The 13,085-nt window shown below is 46.7% G+C and overlaps 1 protein-coding gene across 5 annotated transcripts in view; it reads right to left on the bottom strand.

The window, feature by feature from the left end:
- Positions 1-3,066, bottom strand: part of MORC2 (MORC family CW-type zinc finger 2) — a 47,941-nt gene extending 44,875 nt beyond the window's left edge. For all 5 annotated transcript variants that reach the window (XR_005953828.1, XM_041420270.1, XM_041420271.1 and 2 more), the window contains exon 1: positions 2,907-3,066. Coding sequence is in view for 4 of the 5 variants with exons in the window: in XM_041420270.1 (XP_041276204.1) it covers positions 2,907-2,992 (86 nt within the window). In the remaining variant the exon portion in view is untranslated. The remainder of the gene's footprint in view (positions 1-2,906) is intronic.
- Between the last annotated feature and the right edge of the window lie 10,019 nt (positions 3,067-13,085).

Genomic DNA, 13,085 nt, shown 5'->3' with positions numbered 1-13,085 from the left:
GCTGGGCCCGGTGGGGGAGGGCGTGGCGGGGGGCGAAATACTGTTATTACTAGTTTTCCTCAAGTCCATCATTTAGTCATTTTGAAGTCTATTCGAGTGACCTTCTTCCACTCCAACTGTATTCACCGGGACAATTCTTGTTACACAACAACACACAAGTTGCAAGCTAAAGGCTAGCTACTGCTAGAAGACAATTGACCTGTAATTGACCTCAACTTTTAACTAAATCATTCAATTATTCAATTTTTTATTATAAATATTCAAAATATGCAAATACAAATTGGTTGGTCTCTGTTATATTTTTGGCATCATCTCAATGAATAACTTTGGAAGCATCTTAATGTATCTTAATGTAGCAGCATTTAATTGTTAAGGAAAACCAATGCAAAGGTAAGCAGGTGATGCTGGAAAGACATAAAACAATGCACACGTAATTTTCATGTGCTTATGCACACTGATTTTCATTCTAGGATTTAAAAGAACTTTATCACAGAACCATAAGGGTTGAAAAAGACCTTTAAAGGTCATCTAGTCCAGCGATGGGCAGGAACGCCTTCCACTAGGCCAGGTTGCTCCAAGCCCCATCCAACCTGGCCTTGGACACTGAGGGATGGGGCAACCACAGCTTCTCTGGGCACCCTTTTCCAGGGCCTTCCCACACACACAGGGAAGAATGTCTTCTTTCTATTTAGTATGAACCTATACTCTTAGGTTAAAGCCATTGCCTTCTGTCTCATTACTACAGAACTTACTAAAAAGTCTGTCTGCATTCAACTATTCATCAAGTAAAGGAGTTGGAAAAGCACAGCTACATTTTTACTTTTAAAAACTATGACAACTGAATCTATTCGTGTAGATGCTGGAGGTTCAACTCCATGTGCCATCAGACATGTAAGCATTAAGCTGCTATTGGAAAGATCTGCTGCAGGTCCTCAAGCTCAGGGACCTGATCAACTGTCTCCTGTAAAGCACTTCAGATTGAATGCTCTGAGTTGGACGTACGGAAACTTTTCTGAAAGAAGGTCTTTAAAAGGAAGGGGAGAAAAAATTAAAAAAAAAAAACAAAACATGGTCTTCTTCTGCACCCTAGCAGCCAGATGGTTGGTCTTTCACTGCAATTTAAAGAATTTCTACCTCCTTGATTATGGGACTACACTTAGCACTGAAGTAGAATTTATCTAAGACGGGATGGTCTCCCTCAGCAGGAGAGCAGTCCAGAGGAGATGAGTCTCCTCTATCAAAATCTCTGTACTGGCCTTGGGTTGATTTGAGGATTAGCTCGTTTTCTTTTTTGCTCTTTTTTTTTTTTCTGGAGGAGCAGGAGAGGTTGGTTGTTATGGGTCAGTTTGCTGCTTTGTTTTTATAATGACTTTGATAACTCCCATTGCCATTCTTAGGGAAGCATTTCATTCATGCACTGATTCCCAAAACCTCAAAAGGCTCTTCGCTCACAATGGACAAGGAGCTCTGGCTTTGGCTTATCCAAGCACTGGCTTTCATCTCTTTCCAAGAATTCAGTAATGCAGGTATCACTGCAGACATGCAGCACACCAGAAGCAGACAGCAGCATAAGCATAACGGCAGCATGAAGTAGCTTTAATATACTTGACAGCAGCAGCAACAACTCAGTCTTTAGCATAGGCTTTATCTTCTTATGAAGATGGACAGAGTTCTAGAGCTTTGTAAGCAAACACAAGCTGCTGACAGAGCACTACCATCATCTGCACAGTCTTCTTATCCATAAAAAAAAAAATTGTCTTCTGGAGGTGGACATGAGAATTTCACAAATCAACAACAGCACCACAACATGAGTCAGTATTGTCCATCTTCAGGCACCAGATTGTTCACTTCATATGCAACTGCCACCAGCCAAGCTAAAGAGCAGACCCAAATGTGACATGGAGCCACTACTAGGTTTATTTCCCTGTTCAAAGCCCATTACTTTCCTGATTCTGAAAACAAATGGATTGTAATGGTCTTCACATATGTGAGATTAGTCTTAACTGCTCTTGCATTGCTCTTGCAGATGTATCTCATTACCAACAGAGCCAGACAAAAATCCTTTGAAACCAAGTTGCCCATGCTTCTGTGCCTTCTTTAGACTGCTGTAGACCACTGTGATCCTTCACATGTTGAAAGGGAAACAAAAAGATAAACCTGCACTTTATTTATTCTTCTTTTGATGGACAACAGTAAGTCAACTCTTCCACAGAACATCAGCAGACAATCTTACGCCGGTGACCAGCTGATCAAAATGAAGCAATGCCAAGTGGTTCCACAGAGTTCTTCCAGTCTGGGCAGAACGAGCTCTTCTATCTCCTCCATACATGCCATTACAAGGCTTAGGAGCAGCAGGCAGGTGTTGATGGGCGCCTGACACCACTTAAGTGCTGCTTCCTGATGGTGCTTCTCATTTTCTAGACATGCGCCCACAAGAAACTCATCTTAAACAATGGTTTTGCCTCTTCTCAAGAGGTATTATTTTGGGGCATTCACTGGTGACATGCAAAAAATCTGACTGGAGGAAGATTATCACAATCCTGTTAAAAATAAACCTGCAAAACACTCAGTCACACACAAAGCCTGATGCTGCAGAGGGATGGTGGCCAGCACGATAGCACACACGCACTGTTCCGCAGAGGTCCGACCATGTGAGTTTGGTTGCCCAAGGGGCCTCCCCGTTCCTCCCAGGGCCTCTTGTCCCCACACACCAGCTCTCCGTGACGCGCAGACCTGCCCGCGGTACAAAAGGCGGTCCCCGGCAGGACCACGAAGGGCCCGGGCCCGGGGCAGGGGGCCGCTTAGCCCCACTGGCCCTCGTGGCTTCGGCCAGGCCCATGACACTGAGCCGGGGTCCCGAGCCGGCTGGATACCGCGGGCCCGCACCACCCCAGCCGGGTACTCACGAGTTGGTGTGCAGGTATTCGAAGGTAAGCTGGGCCCGGTTCAAGCTGCTGTAATTACCCAGGGACATGGCGCTAGTGGTCGCCATCGGGCCTGGGCCTGCGCCGCATGCACCGGCGGCCGCGCGCGCCTCGAGCCCGCCCCGCCCCGCCCCGCCCCCTGCCGGTCGTGCGGTGCGGTGCGGTGCGGTGCGGTGCGGTGCGGTGCGGTGCTACTTTGTCTCCGCCGCGCTGGGACCGCACCCTGCACCGCAACTGCCCCCGCGGGGCGGAGCCACGCGGCTGCCCCCCATTGGTCAAGAAGAGGCACGTGATGCAAGTGCCTCGGCGCGGCCAATGTGGGCTCTGCGCCGCCGCGTGACGATCGCGCGCGGCCGGGTGGGAGCGGCGGAGGTGGGTGAGTGCGGCGGTGAGTGCGGCGGTGAGTGCGGCGCGCGTGGCGGCTCCGGGGCCCTTCGCGGGATCCTTTTTTTCCCTTAGGCTCCGTCCCGGCGGCAGTCGAGAGCCTCAGCGCCGCGGGAGCGGCCGCCGCGGCCTCCTAGGGCGGGGGAGCGGCTGTGGTGGGGCCGGGCTGCGCGGTGAGGTGGCCTGGGAGCGGGAGCCCCCTCCGGCCATGGGCGAGCTCGCCGGGCGTGCGCGGAGGGCTCCAGCTGGCGGTGACTGCCGGGTGCCGGGTTGGAGCGGCTGAGGCCCGCCAGTCCCGAACGGCGGGAGTGGCTCCAGGACCCATCTGGACGGAAGGATCCCGCCGCTGGTCTCTTCAGAAGGTTCCGCGCGGATTTCGGCGGGTGCCGGTCCTGCTGCGCTGGTGAAGGCTCTGTGAAGTCACCGAGCAGAAGCTGCTGAAAGTGCCCGTACTTACCAAAAAGCATTAATGTAAAGGGTATATAAAATCATAAATATTCTTGCTTCGATTCTGTGCTTTTGGTTCACCTTGAAATGTGAAAGGATTGAGCTCAGGGGCTGTCCTACCTCTGTCCTGCACCCATCATTTCCCCCCTCTACCCTCGCAAAATTCAGCCTGAACGTGGGAATCCTGAAGACTAGGAATACTTGTCTGAGCACCTGACTTGTCCGGTGGAAAACAACTCCAATCGTTCTTCTGAAATGGACACTGAAACAGCATGGCTCTGTCTTGGATAATAGGAATCTGAACTTAATATCCAAAGTCTGAAGGAATTCAGTCTGTGCAGAAATTATTGTGGTATATTTCTTCTTGAAGAATGTCCAGCAAGAATGAAACATGTAAGATTGCAGATTTAAAAAGGATAAACGTTATTTGATACTTTTTTTATAGGGCACCAAAGGGAAAAGGTAAAGGTTTTGTTAAAAAAAAAAAAAAAGAGAAGCACTTTAATTTTGTCTGATAATTTCCCAACAATAGAATCTAACTCATTAGAGAAAAAAAAGGAGGCTATGGGAGTTGGGATTATTCAGCCTCGGGAAGAGAAGCATCCAGGGCGACTCTTCTGCAGCCTTTCAGTACCTATGGGGACTCCAAGGGAACTGGAGAGGGACTTTGGACAAGGGGTAATGGCTTCCCACTGCCAGAGGGCAGGGTTATTGGAATAATTAGAATAACTTCCATGGGACAGTGGCAAGGCCCTGGCACGGGGTGCCCATAGAAGCTGTTGCTGCTCCATCTCTGAAAGTGTGCAAGGCCAGGTTGGACAGGGCTTTTGAAGCAATGTGGCCTAGTAGAAGGTGTCCCTGCCCATGGCAGGGGGCATAACAAGATAAGTTTTAAGATCCTTTCCATCCCAAACCATTCTATGATTCTGTGATATCCAAGACGTGGTAAAAAGCTAAATTTAAATCTGTTACTTATGATTGGTAAATGGCTAAAAACTGACTTTCATATTTGAGTTGTTTGACCTCCATCCCCAGTTGAGTATGAACATGACCTAATAAGTCTGCAGCTTTGGCCTGAGAACTTCACTTCCCAGAACAGCATTTAGTTCTGTTTACCCTCAGTTTGGCCTGTTCAGGCCAGCAAAGTTGTATCATTCCTCCTGGCAGGGATTTCTCTGTGTGTTCTTGTGAAGGCGTGAAAAAATCACTCTGCATGTGTGTGCAGTGGCTCTTTTAGGCCTTATCTCTGAAAAGCTGTGCGCAGCAGGACATTGAACTGCATGAAAGAATTAGAAAAATTACTGTTGATGACTGTGTTTAGGTGTATTAGGTTTATGAGAATCAAGGAGTCTATTACAGATTGTAGCATCATCTAAGCTTTTATTTTGTTACATTGTAGTCAATGTCAGCAGCAGATGTTCAAAAGCAATATACATCCTGTGAGTGTAAGGGCAAGGTAATTACCAAAATATGTGTTCCTGCAGAACATGAGCCTGAACTTATGCATCATATCAACCTTGTCCTCTTAGGTAATCAGAGTGTCTCTGTGCCTACCAGGAACTTTGTCTCGTCATCTTACCTTCAGGGAGGAACCAGTGTTTCTTTCCTGGTGTTGGAGAGGCTGACATTATCTGAGTACTGCAGTGCTGTGGACAGAGCAGTTGAACACCTTCCTGCTGCTCCTATGGGATCTGACTTGTTCTGTAGATGGGCTAGCTGGATGCCAGTCCTTTCCATCTGGCCCTTGGTAGAAGACCAGTACAACGCAGTTCTATTTCATTTGGCCAGCCCAGGCAGGAAATTGCTCATTACCGTCTCACCATTTGGTGGCGATCAATCTGACAAAAGTGAAGCGAGAATTTAATTCTTACACTTTCCGTAGCTGTTCTGCAGTAGGTTTCAGACATGTTCCTGACTTCTGTTCTTTGGTCTCTCTTGCCCAAGTCTTGAAAAGTTTATACCTTCATTTGCTGGCTATCTCAGCTGACAGACATTGGCCCAAGGTGTAATGAAATGAATTCACCTTTTTTTAGCAAAGCAGCATTTAGGTTACGTCACAGCTCTGCCTTGGCCACGGCAGAGCCAAGCTTTGATAGGAACCTCTCTGTCTGTGGATGGAGACATAACAGGCTTGTTTGGCCTGTGTCCCACTGCTGCAAATTACTGCATTTCTCAGTACTTTAAAGAGGTGAAAGTCTTCCCACTGGAAATTCACCTTTGTCCTCTTTTGGGGCAGCTGTTTTTCCTTGGAAACTCCCTAAACTTTGTTTAAATAGTTCTAGATCTTTCAGTTATACTGGTTATGACAGGTAACCTCCCTTTTTGTTTGTTTTTTTTTTTCCTTCTGCTACCAGCACCATTTCCCTGAGTTTCTGTTCAGTCCCAGGATCTCTGCATCTTATAGTAATGAGCAAAACAAGTCTGTCTGCTCAGGTGTCACAGGCAGTACCCCCTCATTTTTGAAGTCTCCAGTGCAGTAGAAGGCAGCAGTTTGCTCTGGTGCACATAACTTTCCTCGTAAATGACCTGTGGGTTGGTGGTTTGTGCAGCCTGTACAAGTGGAGCTTGGGGCAAACTGTACTGCTGTTCTTTAACCCTAAGGCTGAGTTTCTTACTCTGAAATAATCCCCAACTTCCCTTGTAAAACTAGTCTTTTGATTCCACACATTTTGATTCAAAATCTATGTTTCTAGGCTGTGGTGTGAGTTCCCATGCAGTCCTATGTAGAGTTTGCTGGGTGGTGCTTACTCTGGCACAGCATTTTGTTAAGCCTCTTTCCACTGGAGCCCAGGCCATAGCCTGAGGTCATTGAAGAGTTTATTTATGTGGCCACTGTTCTGCAAGTTGAAGCTAGCCGCTTCTACACCTCTGTGGGCCTTGAGTCAACAATTGTTCTTTTTCTCCCTATTTTTTAAGAAGCTAGCCTGCTAAGCCAATACTTAATGCAGGAGTCATCATAGTGGTAAGTACTAGATTCTGCACCAGACAAGTGCCATGAGTGCAACAAAGTGCCTTTTACACACTCCTGTGAGGTCTCCCATGTTAACTGTAGCTTTATTCTGTGTTTATGTACATAAAGAAATGTAAAATTTTGCATTGTAGAAATTAGATTTTCAGTGTCAGAATGAAATAAGCGGGCAGTGAAAAATAAATCTGAGACACACCAGTAATCCTCAGGTGTTTACTGGTCCTACCTTTAGCCTTTGTTTTTCTGGAAGGAAAAAGTGGCATTGCCTTTGGATGCAGAGTCCTCTGTCTTACCTCATGACAGAAACTGCTAAAGTTGCAGGTCAGTATTGTTCTACTGAGCATTCACCTTGGTACTTCTAAGAAGATTGGGTGCAGTTGCAAGCCCCAGTAATCAGATTGGCATGGATCTCTTTTCCATTGCCCTGAGTTTGTAGAGAGAATTTCAAAGCAGCTTCCTTTAATGAGCTTGAAGTCATGTTGCCTCACAGCTTTTTGGTTCATTCTTTCATGTCATGCTGTATGCTGCCTCTGCTGTGTGATGAGTTCCCATTGTCTCCCAGTACAGAATGGGAAGTTCAGCCATGGGTACAGAATGCTGCTACCTCCAGCGTGGGGTGTTGTCCTTTAGACAGAGCATGCCAGTCTCACTCACACAGAAGAGCTATGTCAAAAAGCGTCAGAAGCATTCCTTTTCTTGGGCATGAGTTGTATCTCCATGTCAGTTCAATACAATCCAAAAACACAACCCTGAAGTCAAACATTTAGAAGGAAGTGTTTTCCTCCTGGCTTTTCCTAGTAAGAAGTTATTCCCTGTATGACCTGGGGCAGCCCTATTTCTTGTGTTCATAGGCACATCTGCCCCGCTTCTCCATTGTTCGCATCAAATAACAGAGCAATTTGCTGACTAAATGTATCATGAAGTTGCACCTCTCTTCATGGAAGTGTCTTTTTCTCCTGTGTTGGGAAGCCTAAACCCTGCAGTTCTTCTCTGGAACAGTAGTTTTATGAACAGTCTGTGTATCAGTCCTTACAAGACATGCAGAGTGAGATATTCAAAGATGAGTGCCTAAACATGTGTGGAAGGTACTGGCATAGCAGTTCAGAGACCTGTTGTGCCAGGTGTCAATCTCCCAATGCTTTGTTTTCAGGGAATGTCACATCATGGATTTAAATTAATTATTTCAGTCTAGGTGCCGTTCTCAGTCAGACACTGGTTGTCAGGAATTACTTTGTAAATGAGTTTGCAAAAGAGTGGAAAGGGTGATTGAGAGCAGGGAGACATCATGGAGTGAATTGTCAGCAGAATGGTGAACAGGGAGGATCTTCTACTGCCAGTCAGGCTCCCAGTGTCCTGAGCCCAGGTTTGATTAATGAATTAATAACATGAAAAAAATGTCACAGCTGTTACAGCATCATGTCACCACCTCAGTCCTACTACAGAAAACACTCTGTGCCTTGGCAGGAAAGACAGGCAGAAGAGCCTACAAGAAGATGGCAGAAAAGGAGCCATCATAGTGTGTTACAAGACTTTTCGTCACAAACTTGAAAGAGTTATGGATGGTATGAACTCATTATCAGAAATTGATCGTTTGATCAAGGTTGGATGGTTTTCCACAGGGATGCTGCAAAGGACCCAAGCCCAGAGGCTTTCTGCTCTGAGCTGTGACTATGATGTTTTTAGTGGCTTCGACCAATGTAAGAAGGCCTACAGGCTTCTTAACAAGGTAACTAACTAGTACAATTCTTTTTATGAATAAACAGTTTTTCCTGTCTCATTATTTGAAATATGTGGACTGTGTTTCATGTGGGTTTGGTCCAACTCAGAGTGTCTGTTTAACCCAGGCTGATGGATGTGTGCCTGACATGGGTAGTTCAGGTAATTTCAGTCTGGCAACTTGAAAGCAACCGAAAACATACTCTTACAGTGAAAAGCTTATGGAAATCTCTTGGGTGTATCATGGAAGCAGCATCCAAGTGGATTGAGCTGTGGTACCAATGAAGAGATGAACAGATGTATCACCACATCTGGTACATAACACGCATGGGGAATGCTATGGAGAGAGCAGGGCTTTGCCAGTCATTCCCATCAAAGCATCTCTCAGTGGTAACTAGATAACTGCTCCTCTAGCATTTGCTGGGAATGCCATCATTTATCAAATGTCTTTTGTCATCTCTGAAGGCACTCATCTCCCCTAGCTTTAGATGTAGACAAGTGCTAGTTGCATGAGAACCCTGGGCTGCCCTTCTGCCTTATAGGAATCTGACATCAACATGAAGAGCTGATTGCCTTGGTGGGAGAGAATGAGGGGAACTTCACAGATGTGTAATATGTTCCCTGGAATGTCATGGTTTGCAGGAAGCTGGTCAGTCTGGCAGTCAAGCGATGGTGTGAGGAGCAGAAGTACTGTAGGAAAAAGCTGTCCGTACTCTGTCAGTACACAGCTCTGGACAGTCTCCAGACTGTCCTGAGCTAGGACTATCAGAAAGCTGGGAAGTTCTTGGAAGGCCAAAAAAGAAGAATCTGTGAGGCAGTGTCGTTTTTTTAAGCAACTTCACCCTGAAGTAATTTCTTGTCATTCAGATCGTCCATCCAAACTTAGGGTTTTTTTTTTTTTAAGAGAAACAAACTCAGGAAATGTTCTATCAGCCCAGTTGGATCATCTCATGATGGTTTGACATGTCCTCATCAATCCCATCCATTTGGAGGATGTGTGATATAATTTTGCTTGTTCAATACATCCTAAGCCTCGCTTCTTTGTCCTGCTCTGGTGATCTCCATAATACATAATCTGCATAATATTTTGAAAAGACAAAGGATTTTGTTTTGTGAAAGTGGTTTTGCCTGTGCCTCTCCCAAACTCCTTCCCTAACCCTGCCCCACCTAATGTAAGAAAGAGCGGAGTATCCATTGGCTCACAGGAGTGTCGTGGTGGCTTGTTTCCTACTTGCATGTAGGATAATGTGTATGTGAAAGCCAATGAAGAGACTTCAGCCTGCGTTGAAAGTCAGTTTTGGTGTTGCATCAGGTGGCACTGGCTGAAATGTAGGAAAATACCAGCATTAATGACAGTAGTGCAAAATTTAAAGGAGGTGTCTGGTTCTGGGATGAGGTTAAATGGAGAGGTGACTGCTAAGCCAAAGAGATGCCAGCCCTGTCCAAAGAGCAAAAAGCAAGAAATAGCCAGACAAAGGGGTGAGAGTATCAGCAGTGCTGCCTGACTGGGATCACTCACCAAGGCTACAATCAATGAACAATTTCTGCAAAATCAGCAGAAATTGAGCCTGAGAGAGAAAGAACCGGGCTAGGTTGTTCATATGGTAGGGGGAAATAGGGGCAAAACAGAAGGCAAATCATGTGATGGGGCTGTTTGGTGCCAAGGTGGGCATCAGCTTGGGAGCGTGACACCAAATCTGCTAGGGTTCTGTGGGTGGGTTTGCCTTGCTTCTGCAGCCATGGTAGTGGGATGTGACCCCCAGCATCACTGAACCAAGTGTCCTGACATGGCAGCTGTGAGTGTGCCTTAAATTAGCAGCTGAGTTCATCAGAATCTCAGAAAAGGCCATTTAAGGAGTCTCATTTGTGTCCACATCCCTCTGCAACTCTCCAGACAGGACTGAAAGACAGAGGAAGGTCTTAAACTGCCCTCCCACTTCCCACAAAGAGCTCTGCAGGCCCTTTCCCATGTTGCTGGCAGGGTCTTTGAAGTTGACAGCATGTCTCACTCCAGCACACCCAGCCATTTGGTTCAAACTGGGAGGTGACCCTTGCCAGGAGGGATTCAGCATTTCCAGGCCACCAGACAGGGATACATGCCACCAGACCTGTCAGTGCAACTCAGACCCACCTGAAGTCATCCCAACTCCAAACACTAAATGGGGAAGCTGCCTGAAAAATGAGAGCGCACTTTTGCATCAAGAATTACTCAAGGCTTTGTATATAGTGTTCTCAAATATTTGTTTCAGTGTTCTTATAAATGTTCTATTTGAAGAAAAATATTGTAATTAGCCAATATTCCACAGAATCTAAATATTTTGCTCTAAGACAGTACTTCCTTTCCCCGCCTCACAGAGCTTTAATCCTTTGCTGATTATGTGGCTCAGGTTCTGGCCATGATGAGGGCTTCCCTACACTGTTCACATATAGCTAAGGTCTTAATCCAGCCACTGTCATAGCAAGGGGGAGAAAAGAATTTATCCTTAGTTAATCCTGGGAAGAGTTTTCCATCTGGCTTATGCACTTCAAATGAGGAGTATGAAAGAACACACATTGGAAGAGGATGGGAGAATTGGGGGGGAAAACCAGGCCTCCCTGCCCCTGCTGCTTCAGCTGTACAGGGAAGGGGTCACTTGCCAGAAATGGGGAGCCCTTGAAAGAGAGGCCATGGGATCTCAGAGCTCGTGAGATCCCTGGAGCTCACAGCATGGTGAAGAGCAGGCAGTGTGGGTCAAGTGCCACAACTGGAATTTGTCCTTGCCTGCTCCTCCCTGAGGTTCTCCAAAGCCTTTGCTTGTTAAGGGGCTTGCCTTCCCATTGGATGGAAAAGGTGCTGCCCGCTTTCATAGTGTGGAAAGGGTTTTAGGCACACCACATGGTCCCTGCTGTGGAGAAACATCCTGCCCTGCACCCAGGGATCTGCAGTGTTCACCAGTGTCTGCTGGATTCATGGTTTGGAGATGCACCAGCCAGAGAGGAGTGTGAGCCTACAATGACGGATGCACCTTGGCATGACTGCCATTGGAGCACACAAGTGGTTGGCCCTGCTCTCCCCTCTCCCAGATTGGTGGCAGAGCTGAGGTCAGGCTGCTAGGCTGTAGGTGTTGGAACGAGCAGGCTCTGGCTTCCAGGTACGCAGATGTATGAAGCCCAACTTCCTTTTGGGATGCCAGTAACTGATAGGAGCTGGGTGTCTCTTGAGCAAGTGCTTCCCTGAAACATGGAGAAAGATGAGAGGACTGGAGGCCAAAGGATTCAAGAGAAGTAACAGCATGGAGCTGTTGGTGCAAGTTCTGCCCAGCACAGGGAAGCACATTCAGCTGGGAGCCCATCACCCCAGCCTCGTGTTGAGGTGTAGCTAATGGGTTTTGGACCAACTGGAGGCTCCTGCTGACACTGAGGATGAGCCACAAATCTAGGCATAGCATGTGGGTTCAAGGGAATCTGGAGCAGTGGTGTCTGTCACACATGGTAATTGGCGGGACAAGCTGCCTGCTCTTTTTGCTTTTGGTGGGAAGTTTGGCAGTTAGTGTGTGTTCTGTGCTGTTTCCTCAGTGACCAGTCTGGCAGTACCTGCTGTGTTTCCATGGGGTGGTTTGAGAAGTCCATTGTAGGAGCATCTGAAGAATTGTGAGAAATTTTTGTAACATCAGATGGAGACTTTGATCCATTTTATGATCTTGGTGGATGTTGATGATATCCTTCATTATTCTGCTGGTTCACTTTACCATGTGTACCTGGGGCCAGGAACTTTTTAACAGGTACTGGGAGAAGAGAAGGTGCCTTGTAACACCACCTGCTGATATGCAAGGTATTAAAGGTGTGTGGCTGTTAATAATAAAAGATAAATGCTGTGAGGTCATTGCGAGAAGCTTTGCTTTGTGACAGCTGGTTTTTGTGCCCTGCATCACAGCTGCTGGAGTGGGGACAGGAATGGGGCATGGTTTGGGTGGCAGGCAGAGCAGCTTCTCGAGGGACAAAACACAGCATAAGGGACATTGAAATGCGGGCACAACTTGCGAGGAATGGCAGAATTTTTGTGAAAGGTTATTTTAAGATTTCTCTCTGTACCATCATACCACGAAGGAGGGAGAAGGAATATAATGGAAGGAAATAGCTGGATTGGGATGCACCTGACAGCTGTAAATGAGTCAAAAGGAGCAAAATGCTGGTTTGTAACTGCCATACATGATGGAACTGCACTTGACCCTAGTTCAGTGACATAAGAGAATGACCTCCAGAAGTGGGAAGGGTGAGAAAGCACTTCACAGGGAGCCAGCAGAGCATCACATTATGCTGGTGGAAGTTTTTGCTGCATACTTGTTCATACTGGCTTTGCAGTGGATAAATTAATCTTCTATCTCCAAAGTTAATTGGAGACCACATGCGAAACGCAGAATGGAGTACTAGCAATCTCAGCTGGTCAGTTACTAGCATGGTGCTAGTAACTCCAAGACTGTGGGTTTGATCCTCCTATGGGCCATTCACTTAAGAGTTGGACTTGATGATCCTTCTGGGTCCCTTCCATCTTAGACTATTCCGTGATTCTGTGAAGAGCTCTGTGAATCTCATTTTAATGCAACAGCTCAGCCTGCCTGCTGTATATTAGGCATAGCAGCAAGGATTAGGAGTCCAGTGCAAGTGTT

The sequence above is a fragment of the Onychostruthus taczanowskii genome, unplaced genomic scaffold (assembly GCF_017590055.1).
Source record: "Onychostruthus taczanowskii isolate IOZ18803 unplaced genomic scaffold, ASM1759005v1 scaffold64, whole genome shotgun sequence".
Lineage (NCBI taxonomy): Eukaryota > Metazoa > Chordata > Aves > Passeriformes > Passeridae > Onychostruthus > Onychostruthus taczanowskii.
The sequence above is the reverse complement of the archived record's forward strand: the minus strand, read 5'-3'. Positions and strand labels throughout refer to the sequence as shown.